At 39.0% G+C, this 19,392-nt stretch overlaps 1 protein-coding gene across 1 annotated transcript in view; it reads left to right on the top strand.

Annotated features, from left to right (window-relative positions):
- The window catches only part of rttn (rotatin), a 35,139-nt gene that overhangs the window by 11,717 nt on the left and 4,030 nt on the right, over positions 1-19,392 (top strand). The window contains exons 12-45 of the mRNA XM_087788971.1: positions 169-336; positions 626-838; positions 1,410-1,522; positions 1,591-1,717; positions 1,949-2,074; positions 2,536-2,652; positions 3,121-3,260; positions 3,484-3,634; positions 3,701-3,800; positions 3,956-4,041; positions 5,145-5,262; positions 5,638-5,734; positions 5,816-5,875; positions 5,949-6,137; positions 6,957-7,199; positions 7,964-8,120; positions 9,931-10,088; positions 10,205-10,424; positions 11,379-11,507; positions 11,593-11,703; positions 11,885-12,043; positions 12,739-12,816; positions 14,032-14,221; positions 14,388-14,476; positions 14,557-14,644; positions 14,781-14,982; positions 15,090-15,180; positions 15,384-15,537; positions 16,041-16,178; positions 17,138-17,337; positions 17,623-17,728; positions 18,574-18,671; positions 18,803-18,880; positions 19,103-19,229. Of these exons, the coding sequence (XP_087645097.1) occupies positions 169-336; positions 626-838; positions 1,410-1,522; positions 1,591-1,717; positions 1,949-2,074; positions 2,536-2,652; positions 3,121-3,260; positions 3,484-3,634; positions 3,701-3,800; positions 3,956-4,041; positions 5,145-5,262; positions 5,638-5,734; positions 5,816-5,875; positions 5,949-6,137; positions 6,957-7,199; positions 7,964-8,120; positions 9,931-10,088; positions 10,205-10,424; positions 11,379-11,507; positions 11,593-11,703; positions 11,885-12,043; positions 12,739-12,816; positions 14,032-14,221; positions 14,388-14,476; positions 14,557-14,644; positions 14,781-14,982; positions 15,090-15,180; positions 15,384-15,537; positions 16,041-16,178; positions 17,138-17,337; positions 17,623-17,728; positions 18,574-18,671; positions 18,803-18,880; positions 19,103-19,229 (4,621 nt within the window). The remainder of the gene's footprint in view (positions 1-168; positions 337-625; positions 839-1,409; positions 1,523-1,590; positions 1,718-1,948; positions 2,075-2,535; positions 2,653-3,120; positions 3,261-3,483; positions 3,635-3,700; positions 3,801-3,955; positions 4,042-5,144; positions 5,263-5,637; positions 5,735-5,815; positions 5,876-5,948; positions 6,138-6,956; positions 7,200-7,963; positions 8,121-9,930; positions 10,089-10,204; positions 10,425-11,378; positions 11,508-11,592; positions 11,704-11,884; positions 12,044-12,738; positions 12,817-14,031; positions 14,222-14,387; positions 14,477-14,556; positions 14,645-14,780; positions 14,983-15,089; positions 15,181-15,383; positions 15,538-16,040; positions 16,179-17,137; positions 17,338-17,622; positions 17,729-18,573; positions 18,672-18,802; positions 18,881-19,102; positions 19,230-19,392) is intronic.

Below are 19,392 nucleotides of genomic sequence, written 5' to 3'. Positions count from 1 at the left end.
TGAAATCTGATTACATTCAATTCCTAACCCCTGCAATGAACAATTTGTGTTTTGGCTTTTTTCCCGGACTCAGACTGAGATTATGTGTGAATGAACGTGCCCATCCTCTGAGAACGTGTGTGGTGCATGTGCTTTTTTGTCTTCATTAATGACTGTGGTTTTTTTCAGAAAGGGAAGCTGCACATGGGCTTGGAACTGTTGGGGGATGTCTTGAGCTACCATCAGGACCGCCTTGCAGACGTTTCTTGCAGCTCTCAAACTCACCATAGAGTTGCCTACACATGCACTGCTGTGCTCACCGTCAGACTGTTACAAACCATCCTCCCTACAGAGAAGGTGGGTGTGATCTTGTAGCACACAAGAGGTGTGATCACACTAGTTACAATTTTAGTTATATGGCAGGGATGATTAATATATATTCATGTGAGAATTATAACTCAACTAGGTTTCATGTGTGTGTGAATGAACAGTTTATGGCATTACATTCCAACTGTTTCTGTTACGTTAAATGTAATAGAATAAAGGAAGATCTTGTTTATGTTTGTCTAATTATAGTCACTGTTATTGCTATCACTGAACTATATATATAGTCATATAAAAAAAGAGCAAATCATTTATTTTGCAGGCGAGTGACAATCTCCCGGAAAACACTGCAACGGCCATTTTTCACTTATGCCTGGACAAGTCACTAGGAAGCCTATTACCCAGCATTCAAGAGACAGCAGTAGCTTATTTGGAGCAGATCAACAGTGACGGGCATGACGTCTACAAGAGAGTAAACTGTGCTTCTCAGTGGATGGAATCCACTTGTAACTTCCTCAAAGAGGTACACGCTGAGGTATGTGGTGTCTGACCTGTTTTTAAGAAGTATGGAGGTTGTGATGATCGTGATCTGAGGGCCATAAAACATTCTTATTTGTGCAGGCTTTCCTTTATTTTCTGAGACTCCTGTGTTTGTCTCTGTGTTTTCTTGACTTTTTAAGTATATATATTATTGAGTATTGTTTTGAATGTTTAAGCATTTTATTATTTACCATATTGTACTTTTAGTATACTGTAGGTTACATGTTTTAGTCATTTTCACCCAGAACCATTTCCTCGTCTGGTAAATTCCACATATAACTATTGGCAGCTTACAGTCAATTCACAATTAAAAGGATAACCTTAAAAAAATATGATGGTTTCTTTTCCAATAAAACATTCCTCATGTTAGAATCATGATTCAAGCCTATCCACTATTTCTATTTTCTGGTTATTACAAAGACACCCTCTTTTTATTTTGACATCAGAGAAAGGATATGATGTCACTCAAATCTTTGCAGGAGCCAAGGACCTTAGTAGACATTTTCCCATAGTATAATATATTCTTATTATTGCATAATAAACAGCGATACCTTTAAATTTCTTAGGGACCTACAAACTGGTTTGAGTTACTGGAGCTGGCACATCGATCAATAGAATGTCTCCCATTTCATCATCACCTGCCCATCATCAACGACTGCGTCCAGCTCTGCTCCAACATGTATGTAAAAGATTACGATTAAGAATATTCAGCTCTTTTAACTATACATTTTTGTTATCCCCTCTCAGATGGAAGCTGGACCAGCCAAGTCCAGTTCTTCAAACAGACAGTCAAAGGCTGATCCTCAAACTCTTGTCACACCCTTTGCCTTCAGTCAAGACAGAGGCGTACGAATGCACGCTTGGTTTGGTCAAGGTCAGAACAGAACACTGTTCACAAATGAAAGTGTCACATATACTGTAGCCATCTTTACATTTAAACTGTGAACACAAATAATAAGTAAACTAAAATGTAAAATGCATTATGTTTACTCTCTATTATACCTTTTTTCCTATTTGTAAAGACAGCAAAGACAAAGTGTTCTGTACAAGCAAAGCTGTGGATACTATACATCATGTGCTGACGTGTTATCGCGTATATCTATAGGAGTGCCTTGGTATTCAAAATGTGTCACGGCTGGAACCATGTGTCACGAGTGGAGTGAACTTCCTGCTACACCACAAAGTACTTTATGAAATGAGTGCTTTTGGACTCCAGGATTCTTCTGAGAGGGTGAGAAAACAAGTCTACAATAATGCCTTGACAAATGGCTTTGGATACACATTTAAATGTCAAGTTCTTCATTCTACAATGAATGGTCAACTCCACCAAGGAAATTATGTGTTCATCAATTGATATCTGTTAGAATTACCACCGGGATCCCTCCAGTATTTGAAGATGTGTCACTCTTTGTGGTGCAGAAGGAGATACAGCAATTGTAAAAGAAATGCCTGCATGCTTTATATCTCTTCTACATAAAAAGACAGTTGCACTGGCAGATAAATCCTGTGAGACAAGCTGCTGGTTGAATCCTTGCAATCTAAAGTAGTGTTTGAATATTGCGAGCTGCTGATTATGAACTTGGAATAGACAATATCGTCTATCTGCCTTGTTTATAGCCGTTGAAATATTGAATGTACTTTTCTTACTGTTTATGAATATTCACACTTGACCTTATGTTCTACTGTCAATAGGTGAACACTGTGGCAAAGGATATTCTTCTTTTCCTGCTCAAAGGACAGTTAATCATGACAACATCCACCTGGGACCGATTTACTGAGGCTCTTTATCCTGTCATCCCTGTGTTGCAGGTACTACATTCTGTCATCCGAGTGTATGTTGTTGTGTTTTTATGTATTTGTAATTGTTTGTCAAAATCTTATGAGCGCTCCAAAATCAAAGCGGCATGATCAAAAGTGCAATTTTTTTTACCCTCAGACCACAAAGACAGAGCTGCCAGCAAGAGGAATCTTGTTATTGTCTCATTTACATACTGTGTGTTTCCTTTTGTGTTTGAGGAAACACACGCTTTTAATAATTGTTCAGTTTTAGGCAACAGAAGACCAGGAAATTAGCATGAATAAACATGAGGTTTTGACTAGTCTGTCAGCTGTGAATTAATTCAAGTAGCCCATTTAGAGATGAGCCCACCATGTCAACAACAGACGAAATGAAACCAGCTGTAATCAAAGTGATGCATATTTACTGTTGTACGCTCCCCACTGTTTGCTGCATTGTTTGCCCAGACATACTCTGTGTTCTTTCCTCTTGTGTGGCAGAGTTATGCCAGCACTCAGGACTCTCTGGGAGGCTGCGTCCTGCTCATAAGTGGTGCGTCAGATATGGTGGGAGAGAACACGTTTCCGAGTGCAACCAAATTTAGAGCAGCCCTCAGACTCCTCTTTAGCAGACAATCCAAGTGAGTGCTGTTTCTATCGCAATGTAAAGTCTCTTAGTATCCAAGAAATCAATATTCCTTTTTATTTAAATTTTTCCTTCCTTTTTTTTGTGTGCATCTTTTTTCTTTCTCGTTTTGTTTTTAATTATTTTCTATGCTTCTCCCTTCGCTATCCCCTACTCCTTTTCTCCTTCCCCATCTTCATATATTTATTAAACTGGATGTTAATGTTTGTCTGTTGCAGTGTAAGATCTGCAGCCGTGCAACAGATTTTGCCCCACCTCACGAGTGACGATGGAGCAAAAGGACCCGACATCTTTTTCTCCCCAAATCTGTTCTGCGTCCGAGTCCCATTAGATGTCAAACTCGATACGAGCAAGAAGTCTGTTCTTAAGGTATGAGTCGCTTAGCTGATATTAGTCACATGTTAACACAGTCTGGCTGTGTTTTCTTGTCTGCAGGTGGAATCTGTGAAGAAGCTCTTTTGCATTCTGTCCTCCGAAACTGTAGATATCAGTCTGAGGAGATCTTCTGCTGAACAGCTGTCTTTAGTTCTGCAAGGTGAGAATGTGAGCTCAGACTGATCCTTTACAGCTGCTGCTTATTTAATGTATGTTAAATTCAGAATGTGATTTACATATTAACAGACTGTTTTGCTACAACTTAAGCTTAACAAGAATCAGAATAACAAAAAGGTTTCTTGTGGTCTTCTACAGACACCACAATGCACCCGGTTCTGAAGAGTCTTGGAGTAACGGAGAAAGTAATATCTCTCGTCATAGAAAGTGTTGACGGCAACAAGGTAAAATGTGTTTTTGTTTTGAGAATTTTGGAACGAAAATAATATATATATCCATAATAAGAACGCTAAGAAGGAGTCATGTAAGACGTTCTTATTTGTGCAGGCTTTTCCCTGATTTTCTGGGACTCCTGTGTTTGTCTTGTGTGTCTTGATCTTTTAAAGTTTGTATTTTAGCTGTTTATTGATTTTCTTTGCTAAAGCGCTTCGTGTCCCTGGTCTAGGAAGGTGCTTTACAAACCTTTACTGACTTACTTACTTGCTATGTGTTTTGCATCTCAGTGGAGGACTAGTTGTTCGAAGACATGGCTTTGTTCCTGTGGTGACTCAAGTACTAATACTCGAGTATTTTAGGCTCTACTCTTTAATAGTGACCAATGCTGGATTGAGCACTAGACTATGGAGGGCAGGAAAGAGGGCCGAGTAGAAAACCCAACTCTCCTGACTCGCATGTTTCAAATGTTGAAGTCTTCCTCTCGAAGATGCAGTAAGTCTCTCATCATGACCACGTTTTGAAGTTCTCCCCCGCCGGGAATCTCAGCGAAGGAGAGGGTACAAGAGTGGAGTCCATTAATGTAAAATGTAATAATAGCTTCACTTCGCTTCGCTTCCCTTCCCTGCCAGCTGTAATCACGCCCGGATTTGTTTATACAACGAGTCCCTTGGAGGTTGGGATTTCCGGGATTGATAAAATGCGGTGACGAACCTCGATGCTTTACCAATCACAGCAGAGTGGGTGTGTTTATGGCAAATAATCTCCAGAAAAACAGGGTTTTTCAGTGGGCGGGGCTTAAGAACGCTTTCTCATGTAGCTCCAAGATCAATTTAAGACACCCTTACAACAATACATTAGCTGCCCTTTAATGAAACATCAGAACAACAAAGGAGGGACAGAATGAGTCGAAAGTAAATTTGAACACTGCCTGGGTGTAAAATCTATTGTACTGTTTTCTTACCTGAAAACCAAAACTTTCACTTTGCCTCAGCCCCCATGATGTTGCACATCAGTGAAAGAAACAAAAGGCAGCCTGCTCCGAGTCTGTGTTTGCTACTATTCTTTCCATTCAATTAAACAGCATTCGTGCTTGTGTGCTCGTATTCTCCAGAGCACGGGCTGCATGCTGGAGTCCTGTGTATGTATTCTAAGGAAGCTGGTGTACGCTGATCCTGCTCTGAGGCACAGGCTGGCGAGGCGCAACCCCTTGCTTCTCAAACTGCTCCGAGGTACAGTCGCATGACAACTCATTAAATAACAACCTTACATGTTTGGTTTTGTTGCTCAGGGGCAAGCCAGGAGCAGATGACAAGTCACCCACTGACTCATAGTCCTGAACCACACTGTGACATTGTAAATAGAAAGCCAGTGTCGCACTTCTGTTGTAAATTTAAAGTGCAATATTTTATTTAAAAAAACATTAAAAAATAATGTCTGTGCTGCAATCGAAGAACAGCAGGGATGAACTGTGAGTTAAGTTTATGAGAAATATGTTTATTTCCTTTACGTATTTGTCAGTAGTAATGGATGTCTCATATCTTTAAATAAAGATGACATTAATCTGATAGAGAATATGCTAAAAGAGATAATTGTGTTTATTGCAGCATCCTTCATTTTAAAGGAGAACAAAAGCAATGGGAGTGATATTGCTGCCCTGATGTGTTTACTGCTGTTCGATGAAATTGCAGACATCAACATGTGGTGGGTTCATTTGAAGATTATTTGACTCATGTGGTCTCTACATCTATTCAGAAGTTTTACGACCTTGTGTTTGTCCTTAAGGTCAGACAGCTGCAGCAGTAATCTGTCAACGTTCTCACTGCCTCTTTCAGTAAGCCGCAGGTAAAACCAAATGAGAAATATTGTAAAACCATTCCTTGTGCTCTTGAATATCAATAATTTGACAATCCATCAGGTACAACCTGCCCTTCCAGGCAGCAAGCCATCACGCTGTCAGTCCATACTGCTGTATCCTGGCTCCTTCGTCTGACCTTCTGACCCTGGCCCCAGCTCGCCATGCTCTGCAGGTCGCTTGGAATGTCGCATGGCATTCTGGGATGGACAATCTTTTGGACAAGCCGCTCAGCAGTGATGATACCAACGAGTAAGAACTGTTACTAGAGCATGACAGAATAATGTTCCATATAATTTTATTACCAAAAAATATAAAAAAGGAAACATGGAATTGTATACATGTATTTACTTTTACCTCAAATTATCTCCATACAAATTATCAAAAAATCACTTGCAATGATCATCTGTGTTCATAGATATGTCTGCACATTTAACTATCAACACATGTATTAACACATTAGCACCATCACCATCTTCTAACTGAGTCGCTACAATTGTAAGACACTAAGTGACACTTACTTTCAATGGTACCAATGAATTTCAATGTAGTTGAAATAATTATAGGTGATTATAGGTCATTTTCAGTCTTTGCAAATTCGATATTCATGTTAATAACATTTAAAAAGTTTATTCATTATATTCTTAAGAGCCAGAATCACTTATCCATATTCATTCTTTCAAACTGCGCTTAAACTCTTGACACCAGGGAGTTTGTTGATATTAATCTTGTCAAATTAACCAAAACTAAATGGATGAGTGTGTTCGTTAAATCATTCCAGCTTAATTATCAAGGCGCGGAACATTGGATGAATTTGTCTTTACTTGTTTTCCACACAGACGGACTTTACGATAATTGAAGGGTAATTCCTCTAAATGTTGTTTTTCTTCTTTAAGAAATGTTTATTTCAATCACCGATCAACTTAATAATCTAATAACCATAATGTTTAAACTGATGGTTGTGCTTTAAATAATACTTTTCAATTTGTCCAAATTGCTGCACATTTAAATGCAATAAAAACATTGTTTTAAAAAAAACGTTATTTAACGTTAACTTTGTTAACTTTGCAGATTTCACGCAGACCTGAAGCTGTCAGAAGCTGAAGTTCTTTCACTCCGTGCGATTCACCCTCCAGCTGCGCTGCAGGACTGCATCCAGACCATAGTTACTGCTGAGGGACACAGTTCAGTGACCTTTGCCCTGTCCAGGCTCAACCTCTACTTGCTGATTGACAGGCTTGCGCTTCCTCACATCCCCACTTTTAGCTACAGAGACACACTTCACTCCCTCACTTGGCGAGCTGCAGTTGCAAGGTAAACACACAACGTTCATTCCTAACAAGTGAGCTGTAGACATGCAGACTCATGAACATGTTGATGATTTCTGGTGGGATTACAGGGAAAAGATCAGTGCAATGTTTAAAGAAAAATGTGTGTTATGTTTAACATATTGTAAGTAGACAACTATTATTACCTTTTCCCTTTTTAAAGACCACCATTTAATTTAAATGTTACTATAATATGTTTTTCTCGATATACGAATGGAAATTGTGATTATTATAGAGATGTATTTTACGATAAACGGCTTACAGTTGCGTATTTATTGATAGATACAATAGGGTGAGATATTGTAAATATGACCTTTGCCTAAGTTTCCAAAGCATCTACTTTTCAACCTTTTGCTGTTTACAATTCTGGCAAGCATAGCACTCAACAGATGGGGATGAATGTGCTGTCAAATTTTATTGACTCTTTAAAAAGTTACCTTGTTTCCAGTATTCCACAGACGTTGTTTCAAGTTTGCAAAAAAAAAAGACAAATTGCATCCGTTTTGTTTTCATGATGACTCACAAATCTCTCCATAGGGAGCCCTGCAGGAGCCGCTGGTAAAAAGTTCCATCCTGCAGTACATCTGCTACTCTGATGTCTGTCACTGTTCCCTTTTGTTTACTGTCAGTCCACAAAAAAAGTCAAATATCATTTAAGTACAAAACAAATCTGCACCGTCATTGAACAGGTTTTGAATAGAGCCAGTATTTCTCATTTTCCTCATTATCTTCACCCGTTTGTCGTCGCAGGTTTCTGCAGGTGCAGCCGGCTTCCGTGGAGGATGAAAGGTTGCTGGTGGCTATTGTTGGGTTTCTGAATTCATACTTCCAACTGATGCACACAAATTGTACAGCTGACCCAGAAGAGGGTCATCTGCGCTGGATCCTGGAGCTGCTTCTAAGCAAGGTTCTGTACTTTTAAATGCTGCTCGTTTTTAACGTGTTATAGTCCTAAATCTCTTGTAGTGAATTAAAAGATTATCCTCACAGTATTACAATGTCAGGGCTTCTGATGTCAGCGCGGATAAAAAATGAAGCCACCTACCCACATCTGCCAACTTTTACACCTAATGCCTATAATTTGTCTTAGTTGTCTGACCTTTGATTCACCCCATGCCACGACCTCTCAAAGTGAGTTTAAATCCTCGATGATGAACGACTTCTATAGTCGTAGCATGACTTTTGAAACCACTTTTCTGCCAGGTCATGGTGGCAACAGTGGGGTGACATCCGCTTTATTTCAATCTACCCTTTTTTATGAGGGCTCGGCAACATCTTTTGACCTTGATATTTGTTTTTCTCAAAAGGAAACGTGTGCAAGTTATAGGTTCAAAAATATGATAAGATAAAAGGTGATGGGTTGGGTATTATGTTGTATTAGAAAATGGGAAATAGAAGACAAATAATTTAGGTTAATAAAAGTTGTGAACCAAATACAAGTCATGAGATTTAAAGACAAAATATATACAGTAAACTACAGTAGAAATCGGAACTTTATGTCCTTTTTTCATTTGGATAATGTAACATTTGACCTCTTGAGGATAGGACTTAATATATCATCAATATTTTATCATTCAGGTTTAAGAAATGTGCCGATTATAAATGGCAGAGAAAGTTTGCTTCCCATCCAAAGTGAAGAACAATAAGAGGCAGCTTCAAATGCAGCTAAAGACTGCTGTCACCTGGTCTGACCTCTGGTATTTCATGATCGGACTCTGTGATAGACCAGAAAAACAGGTTGCTGAGCAACTAATTTGTAAATCTGAGGTAAATTACAGATGTGCAATCATTTCTTTGCTGGAGAACAGGAGTCATCATGCTGTTTTCGTAGGGTTGATACTTTCCAGATTTAATCAGTCTCACCTTGGATTTCTCATTAATGTGTGTGTAAACATTGAGCCCTCCCCTGGCACACCAAGCAGACTCGGATTGAAAGCATGGTAGGGGTGAGCAGCGCTGCTCCGCTCCAACTTTTCTGTAATTACTAAGCCGTTACAGTAGCATCTGTCGCTCTGTTCCCATTAACTGCTTACAACCTGTATTCTTCTCAGTAAGCATTTTTGTTAAAGCGCGCGATTCATGCTACATTAAAAGTCCACATTAGGACAGGGTTGTTGAACAGTAGGACATTTCCAACAACAGCTACGTTGATAATCTTCCTCTTGGGATTAGCTATCAAGCAAAGTAAACATCAAGATTTGCTTCTTCATTTTGTATTTTACATTAAAAGAAGACTGATCACTGCAACGATGACCCACATTCCCTCTAAATGTACCATTAAAATATTTATAGCTTGTCCCCGTTTACTACTAATTTGCTATCTTAAGTTTTCAGCCTTCAAATTACACGACCATTCAGGACTTTATTTAACATAAGCTCCTGTTACTCTTGCAGGTTTGAGAAGGTCTCACATTTAATTTAATCTGATCATGATAAAAAGTTGGATTCAAATCCTGAACAACTGCGAAACCAACTAAATGTCTGTATCAAATAAATTGTATGGTTTCCTTGTTCGGTCTGGAATAAACTGTGATTCCCTTTTTTTTTAGAAAGGAACTGCAAGATGGTGTGTTAAGCTGATCTGTTTTTAACCCTTGTGTTGCTTCTGGGTCAAGATTTCGGGCCTTTGGGTCCCCTTAAGCCAGAGTCATTGTGTTGTTCCATGTCTTGGAAAATAAAGAAATTTAAGTTAAATCATGTCAATTGTGCTTTTTCAGGAGAATGTTTCACTGCTGGATCTTTTTCTTGGTGTGGAGAAGGACAAATCTGCCCGAAACCAGGAAGAACTAAAACACCACGTTGGCCAGAAATTGCAGAGAGAGCTGACTTGCTTATTTTCCCATATACTGCTCTGCCTCGTGCACACCACTGACAGGTACAAGCCGTTCTTTATCGATTATTTTTCCTCATCATTAACGCACATTAGTTATAGCACCGTTTAAAGTTCATTGTATCTTTCTGTCTTGTTCTATCTTTTGTCTCTCTGTCCAGGATTTCTCTGGCACTGGCTGGTGCTTTCAGGAGCCAGCTGGCATTGTGTTTGCTTCAGAGCCTGCGCGTGTCTGATGCCCCGCGTTTCTATGGCCTTCCCAGCCTTGAGAGGATACTGCAGGGGATGGTCAGCCTGACGGCCCAGCCGGGCTGGAGCCTGCATTGCCCTGATCAGGATTCCACTTCTCTGTGCTCCATGTATCTAAGTGGACTATTAGAGGTGTGTTCATAAGCTATTCTGTGTAAGATGAGTAATCCGCTTCACATGCTGCAAATCAAACTGATTAATCTTTATTTGGAGCTGAATTTATACAAGTAAGTGACTGTGTGTGGTCATGGCATTCAAATGTTTAAAAATCCCATTGATTAGTTCACATTGTGAGGATGCAAATGAGATTAATGAACCATTTTCCTTCCATCTGCTCACTTGTGCACCAGTCCATAAACATGAACGTTACATGGTGTGACCAGCTTGTCATCAACACAGACACGTTTTTTTTTTTCCTTCTTCCACATTTCCATTCAGCCCCACGGAACAGTAATTCACGATATCCTTTTTCATTTGTTTAAATTTAATATTCATGGTCTGGAATAAAATTAGATGAGGAGTGAAGGTTAATTTCCTTTCAGAAAAAGAAAAATCTCCTGTGACTCCAGTCTTTAAAACACTCATATCAAACTCTCTCGCCTCGTCTTCATAAACCTACGACCCACATCTCTACCTGATACTCCTGGCGCTGAAGGGCCCTAAAGCTGCGAAGCCTGTGGGCTGCTCCCCCTTCATCTCCTCTTCGGTGGAGTCCCACATCCTGAAGACACATCAAAGCAGAATAATTAGTCCCTGCTGTATTTAGCTTCCCCTGCTTTCAATAAGTTGCATGATAAGCAAACTGTAATCACCAGCTGTGGTTTTAACATTTCTTGTGTTATTGGCAGACGATCATCCGCAAACATACGATACAACATGTAGTTTAAGTTAAATTAGTTTCAGGGATTCCATCGTTTTTCCTGTAAAAATGTAAAACCTGGGAACTATAAACGAAATGAGGTGTAGTAAAAGACTCTTAACCTTAATATATTTTTTATGAAGGTCTATGAAAATGAAACACAAAGACATTTGGAAATAATATCATAGAAAAATGATATATATCTGTCATTTTTTTAATATCAACAGGTGATTTCGTCTTTCTATGTGGAGTGGGGAGGCAACTCTTTGTCTTACATGGGGAAAGGTGTGACCAAGAATGCCGTCATCTGCTTGCTCCACTTGTCCCACGAAATGATCGTTCATAATGACACAAAGGTACGTGTGATCATCGCCTGAATGAGCGTTTACTGAATTTGAATCTTTTAATTTGTTGATCTATTGTTTAACATGTCTGCGTCAGGACTTGATCTCGCAGTGGTCTCTGGGAAATGAGGAGGCTGCTGAGGAAGCCAGTGTCACTCAGTCTGATTTGGCTTGGCTTGTGCCTCTGTGGGTGGATAGAGATCCAGAGGTGGGTCATGTAATGCTGTGTTACTGAAACATTTCTACTTTATGATGATGACAGTAGCAATGGTTCACTGGTGTTATATATATATTATATTAGAAAGCATATGGTTCTTAAACCCAATTATCACCTTTTTGTTCTTGACTTGTCTCTAAAGTGCTTACCCATAATTTCCTTGTGATCCCAGGTGAGATTTGCCAGTTTAGGATTAGGCGCAGCTCTTTCCTCAGTGCCCGGCGGGTGTGAAGCTCTTTGTGGAAGCTGTCAGAACATCAGCGGAGGTCTGTGGGGCACATTGCTCAACATCCTTCTTGATCAGCAGGAGAGCAGCATGGTCCGCAGAGAGGTGCGAAATACAGCATGAGCTGTTCTCTCATTGCTCAGTTCAATAAATGAATGTGGTATTAATGAGATTTAAAGATAAACTAATGATGTTTGTGTTTAGAGCAAAAATGAAAAAATCTCCCAGAAAGTATTATTGTATTTTTTGTAACTCAAAGATAATCTATTCCAATTTATTCAAATAAAAACTTTTAATTTTTGAAAGTGCACTTTCTCTAGAATGCATTTAAGCATCAAAATAAATGTTAACATCATCAATGTTCTTTAGAGGAAAATATTAGGATTTATTTTCAAAAAGACAAACATTCTGGTGTGTTTTAGGTTTATTATAAATAAAATAGATTTTTTATAATGGTTAAGGCAGTAAGCTAAGCAAACTAACGCTAAGGCTAATAAATGTAGACAAGATAAATGATAGTAACAAATAATCAATAATTTGAATATGCACATAAAAAAACTAATTTGATTTTTAATTCCCATAATCCAGAGTGAGTAAGTATACCATACAAACCAAAGTTAATTCCTTTAAGCTATTTAAATAGTCCTAAATAGTAAGACGTTTTGACAAACGGCAATAAAGGTCGAGTAGTTCATGTTCCGTGTATTACCTGCCAAATGCAGGCAGATGGCACTGTTGCTGATGACAAGTCTGACAGACTCTCTTTCTCTTCCTTTGTGTTCATGTGGCCTTGTGTTCAGGCCGCATTTATCTTGCAGAACTTACTCGTGATGGCTATGCCTGCCAACCTAGACGAGGCCAAGGACTCACACTGGCAGGTCAGAACTCTAGCCAGAGCATTTAAAAGCTTTTCTATTCCATGAATGGCTGGAGCCCTGTGATGGCTTCTACATAGATTTCTCCTATTTCTCTCTCTTTGCTCTTGCCTTCATTTTACTTTTCAGGTATTACTTTCGTCACATGCTTAACGCTGTTAATCTTCACTAACTGTCTGCATGCTGAGTCACATTCATGTAGCACCAGTTCATTAAAGGTGCGAGGAAAGTGTCATTACTAATAAAAGACAAGGAAGACACAGCCAACATGGCAGAAGTTGTGATTCTGATAAAGATTCTGGTAGAAGCAGATTCCATTGAGGGGAAAGGAAAATGGATGGCAGGGTTTGAAGCACTACCTGAACCTTCAGATCATGGAAGTTAAACAAATGAAATAATTAATAAAGTATAATGTTCTATAAATAAGAAAATCTTTGACCCCTTCCACAAAAGGGGAACTGCTTTTGTCATTTGATTAGCTGCGAAGATCTGACGGATATCTTATTTAATTCAGATTAGTATCTGAATAGGAATTATTAAGACATTTTAATCGTAACAATAGATCTGATGTGGCAAGAGGCTTGAAGGTACATTATAGTTCAGGCATGATCAATCAAATGACCTGAAGGGCAACATTATATTGTGTATCTATTGATGGATGAAGTTGAGCCAAAGAAAAGGAAGAACAAGGAAAAAAAATGTTGAATTCATAGGAAATTTCAAATTATATATAAAAAAAAACATCCGGAACAAAGACAAAGGGGTCAATAAAAAACAATTATATGTTTAAAATTCTTGATATGATGATGATGATGATGAACTATAGATGTGTGTGAGTGAATAATAGTTTCATTTCTTCGTGTTCACTTTTATAGTTTTGCTCAGACCTCATGAGGGCAGCATAAACAGTCAAGGAGCTGCATGTGGTTGTGGTTAATGAAGCTGTGCTGAGTGTCCAACTATGTCTTATGGTCAAAGTTTTATATGCTTCAAAACATCCCAATGAATTACTGAGATTCAAACATGTAGAAAATACATCTTTATCTTTCCTTGATTGTGCTGGACTCACTTGATAACCTTTTGAAACACTGGTCACATTATTTTAGCTGCTTTTAAATTCATTTTTCAATTTCAATTTCATCTAAAATTGTCTGATTGTGTTCTTAACTATCCTCTTTTTATCATCAAATAATTAATTGTATTTTTTTTAATCTTTAGCACCCTTGTGTTCACGACGAGGAGTCAGGTGTGTCTTTGGTGGGTCTTCCAGCACTTCAGGCCCTGCTGTATCACTGCAACTACTTCCAGCATGTTGCTCTGTGCAGCTCGGCTTGTTTCAGAGGAAGGTCCGTGTTTCAACCAGAGCTGTGGTGCAATGCTGGTCCTCCGCCATGTGAGGACACTTTAGGTAGGAGTACTCCTCATAGATTAGCACTTTACATCTGATCCCATGCAAAAATGGCTTTTTACTTTTTTAAATGTATTTATTTTTTATAAAAAACGTACACCTGTCTGCTTTAATGATGACCCTGGCATTGATTTTTGAGATCCACCTGTGAATTCTGTCCATTTAGACTCTCTTATTGGTTGGAGTTGGTCACCTCCTGCACCACCTGACAGCTTGAGCCGACCATCTAGTTCTCTTTCCACGTCCAGCACTGTGGTCAGTTTGACCTTTATTGTTAAAATATACAGCAAAAAAAAAAAGAGTCATTTATTTAACTTTCAATTCATGTTTGACAGTTGAGAGGTTCGAGGCCTCAAACTCCTTCAACCATCTCTCAATTCAACTCACCGGATGATACCACTGCCAACAGGCTAACGGCACAAGGTACGAACACACAAAGATTTTAAATTGTTCTTATCAGTGACAGTTCTAGACGGCTACCTTTGGCTACACCAGATTATTATGTCAGTTGTACGGAAGTGTTTCATCTGCATTAGCAGCGTGCGTTTGTGTCCCTCAGGTCAAAGTGAGACGGACACAAGTGACTCGGTTGCATCCCAAGACTCACGACCGTGTGAGCTCTCGTCTGGCGACACAGTTGTCAGGGCAACACCTGACCTCCTGTTCGCCCACTGTGCACTGTTGGCTAATCTGGTTGCCATCCTGCCAGATTTCACGCTTGCTGCCATGAAAGAAAACCAGCTGCTCCACAGATTGGCAAGGTGAGTCCACGTACAGTCAGGATACGTGCATTTGTATCTATATATATTTATCATATTGTTAGAATATTTAAAATTATTTTTCATTGAAATGTTCTTCTCCGTCTCAGCTTAATGGATGTCAGGCTCATTGAGAAATGTCTTGGTGACCTGAGGACGCCTCATGTCCTGCGTGGAGATCACGAAGACATCAAATGTCAGGTGAGACACTTTGTGATTGACATTGGCTTTCTATCCTCTGCCCTTTACACTCAAACACACTCGCAGTGAATGCTAGCAGAACAAAAGTCTCCTCTGAATTATCCGAAGACATTTTCGTGTGAGCTTTCAAATAGAGCTTTTAATACTCTGTAATATGTTCCTAAAATAACAATTAAGAACCAAGTGTTTCTAATCTGTTATAGGTCGTCTCGCTGCTTCAGTTCCAATCCAGTTTTGCAAAACTGCTGCAGGCGTGTGTTTGTGTGAAGCCAGACGTGATGGGCCAGTTAGAGAAAGATCTCAAACACCTTCTGGATTCTGTGGTGTCATCCCTCATGCTGGACGCCAAAGGACTAGGTGACGGTTCACGATGGATACATTAAAATCAGAAAAGTTAATGTGTTGTTCAGTATTTTTTTCTTCATGGCGTTAAGTGAAGTGCTGCTAAGTTATTTTATTGCTCGATTCTGTGTTCAATAAAACGTCAAGAAGCCATGTAAGGGATGAACGAAACTTCAAACTACACAACCTCCTCAAAATCCAATCTTTGTTAATAAACACCTGAGCTTAAAAAAAAGTTTAAAACAGACCAACTTTACATATAGCAGAAACAAATCAATGCTTAATAACACTTTGAATGCCTTTTGTTGAGAAATTTAAGTTGAAACCACATTTACTCTTGGATTTAATTGTGTTTAACAAGATATCTCATACGTAATGTTGCTATAAAGCTGTACCCAATTCACACACAAGCATCACTTCAAAACACGTAAAATGTTAAACAAATGATTGTCGATAAAAATACAAACAAACTCAACTATTAAATATAATTGTGTGTGGATTCTTTCCTCCCTCTTTAGATGCAAGTATCCACAGCAGTGTCTGCGTGTGCTGGGCGGACATGTTTACGCTCTTGGCTACTATAGTGAAGAGAGACAGCCCAGCAGTCTACCCATCTGTCTCTGCTGCGCTGAGGAGACGCTGGCAGACGTTTGCAGGTAAAAAGACGTGTGTTTGTGTGTAAAAAAAAAATGGAGTATAATACTGCTGTTCTTCGGCAGCTGATATGACTGTGCCAAACACAATAGCAGTTATTATAATTACCTTTTTAAGGGCCACATCTCTACTTAAAAAAACATCATTGATGATTGATTCGTATGAAAGAAGTTTATTAATGGCAATAATTGGCATCTTGAGGGAATACAAATAAAATGTATTGTGTGTGCTTTGACAACAACTTCATCTGGTGACCTTTACAGTTTAACATTTTATCAAATGTAATTGGGTTATTCAGTTGTTGGCTTATAAAAAAAAACACTGCTGACCTTTACAATAGAATCCCCTTTTGTCTGTACTTCATGCTCTCAAGAAATTCTTTCTCTTTATATGCATCATTATTTTTGTTATCCTGGTCTCGCGTGAAGTAAAATCACACACAGACCTGTGGTTGTTTGATCAAGTGAGATTCATAATCACCAGGCAAGGTAATTGGTGTTTAGGGTTTATAATCAGTAGCATTGACTTTGAAATGTGCACATCCTACCTTTGTCTCTATGTTCACTTGTTTTACCAACGCTGAGAGACATTTGATTTGCCAAACTTCACCAGACTGAAGCAATTAGTCTGAGTGCAGTATATTGATTCAAAGCACAGAAGCCTGAATAAAAACATCCAAAATGTTGCCTTTGGAAGATTGTTTTGGTCTCCACATGGAATCTGAGTTCACTTGCTAACTGAAAACTTGTAGTTTAAATTGCAAAGTTTGTGTTTTACAACATTAATGTATTGTTTTGTTTAATATGTAATGTTTAACGTATTGAATACATTATCTTGTTTGTTTCCTGCCTGCCTAACATGTAATCCATTCTTGCTCTAGTTTGTTTTACTTTATAACTTTAAACTGCTTTGCCTATATTTTAATCAAGTCTTTATTTTGTGTTTATTATTCTCATTTTAGAGACGTTGTCGGTGTGTCTCAAGGAGAAGTCAATCGATCCAGCTCTTCATAAAGCAGCTTTGCAGTTCCTCGCCACAGTCTTCACAGAGGAGGCCAAGAGACGTGGTCCTGACGTTGTGAACTTAACCTCTGATTCCAGCGGGTTGTCGGACATCCTGAACGGCTCGCAGGCTGGGAAGCTCTGTGAGCTCTTAATGGAGGTGAGTCATGGTTAAATACGATACTAATCCAATGAAACATGATTGTATTTTATCATGTGTGAATGTAAGAGTCGACGCTTCAGGCAGGTCTAGTACTTGTATAATATAAGGGCGAAGTACATTAAAAAAGAAAAGACTCCAAGAGATGAAAAATGTTTTCTAAAATAGTTGAAAAATGTGTGCACCTGTGGCCATGATTACCAAGACTGTTTTTCTCCTCCAGCTGCTCGTAGAAATAAGAGTCCAGGTTTTCATTTGATCCATATTGTTTCTGTTTCATGTCAGAATTTTGAGAGAAGATCTCTTCAGGACCCTTTAAAGAAGCTGACAGCCCGAGCCCTCATGACTCTGTTAGCGTGCAGCCCGGACGCACAGACGCATGCAGCCAAAGGTAGACTTTCATTTATGTTGACTCGCTGATACGTAGAGGAGACTATTACAAAAGAAATGAGGGAATATCGTATGTTCACATAATTTAAAGAGCTTCTCCACTCCAATGATAAACCTTTGAAACTATGTTTATAAACAAGTTTTCTGCTTCTTTTGAGATTCATTTATGAGAACCGTTGACAAGATTCTTCTATTTGGTAATCAATTATCGTTAACTACCCTTCAACATCTGTGAGACATTTGTTACCAAGCTGCACAGAAAGAAAAAAGTTGTTATTATTTCTACATAAAAATTGTGTCATTAAGAAAGAGAAAACAGATTTTCTGTGAAATAACAAGTGATGGTCTGATGAAGCGTTGTGAAGCAGTGCCATTATTTTCTGTGCCCACTAGATGGCGGTCTCTGCACTTTTTCCCCATTGTTTTAAACAACTATTCCAATGACGCATCTTTTTTAAACTGATGGCGCCACCTAATGACCTCTAAACAATATGACACTGCTTCATGAAGCTTCATCAGTACATCACTAGACATGACATTAGCATGTGACTCTTGACTAGTGAAAATGAGTAAAACAAAGACTAGAAACAAAACAAAACAAGTCTTCATTCCATGTAAATAATGCTATAACAAACATGATTCAGCTTTATGGTGAGATGTTTTTTTTTCATGCACTTAATTGAAGTTTTTTTTTGCAGGTCATGCTATTTTACTTTTACTTTTTTTTCTATCTGAACGTCGGTCCGTGAATAAAATCCTGACATTTAACCGGTCCGCGGTACAACATGGTTTGGCGACCCCTGTCTAACCCATGCCCTTTACCTTCTGATGGCACGTTTGATCTAGAGGGTTTGATTGACACCTGTGTGGAACAATTGAAGCAGACTCACTCTCAGCTCCAACTGATCTGCGGCATGACCGGGAAGGCTTCTCTTCGCAAAAAGGTGGACATTTTTCAAATCTTCTCTTTTGTATTTCCATTTTGCACAAATCAACACGACTCCTGTTGAAACAAAGGAAATGCCATCAAGATGAAAACACATACTAAACAAATCTTGTTGGTTCGTTTCATCAGGATGAGAGTTATCTGAAGGAAATCAAGCTGACTGCGGAGATATTGAGGAGTGCTCTTTACTGCAGTGATGAATCCAAAGTGAGCTTCAGCACTTGCTTTTTAATCCCTTCCTGCTAATTGTTTTTTAATGAATCCTTGTGTGCAAATTGAAAGCCTGCTGATATTTAACCACATGCTTCGCTTACATCTCTTCAAGTGAAGCTACTAAACTCAAGTGTTGAAAGTTCTCGCACATCATTTTTAAATCTGTCGCTCCATGACACCTGAAATGTGCATACCTGTGTGTTTCTGTGCGAGTAGTTGGTAGCCAGAGATGCCCGCCTGACGGTGCCACTTCATGCTCTCTGGGCTTGGCTGACATTGGATGACCCCACCATGGAGACCGTTCTGGAGCTGCTGTGTGTGTATACAGCCAACTGCACAGCAGGTCTGTATAGTTGTGTCTTCATGTGTGTGAGTCTGATCTGTGCCTGGTCCATGCTTGCTCCGCTGCTTCTGAGTGAGTCACGCACATTTTCAACTAAGGGCGCCATTGTTATTCCCGCGCCGACCAGTGAAAACATTGTGTTTGAGTGACACTCACAAAGAAG

Source organism: Callionymus lyra, chromosome 4 (assembly GCF_982586985.1).
Source record: "Callionymus lyra chromosome 4, fCalLyr1.hap1.1, whole genome shotgun sequence".
NCBI classification, from domain to species: Eukaryota; Metazoa; Chordata; class Actinopteri; order Syngnathiformes; family Callionymidae; genus Callionymus; species Callionymus lyra.
This window is presented reverse-complemented; position numbering and strand designations above follow the sequence as displayed.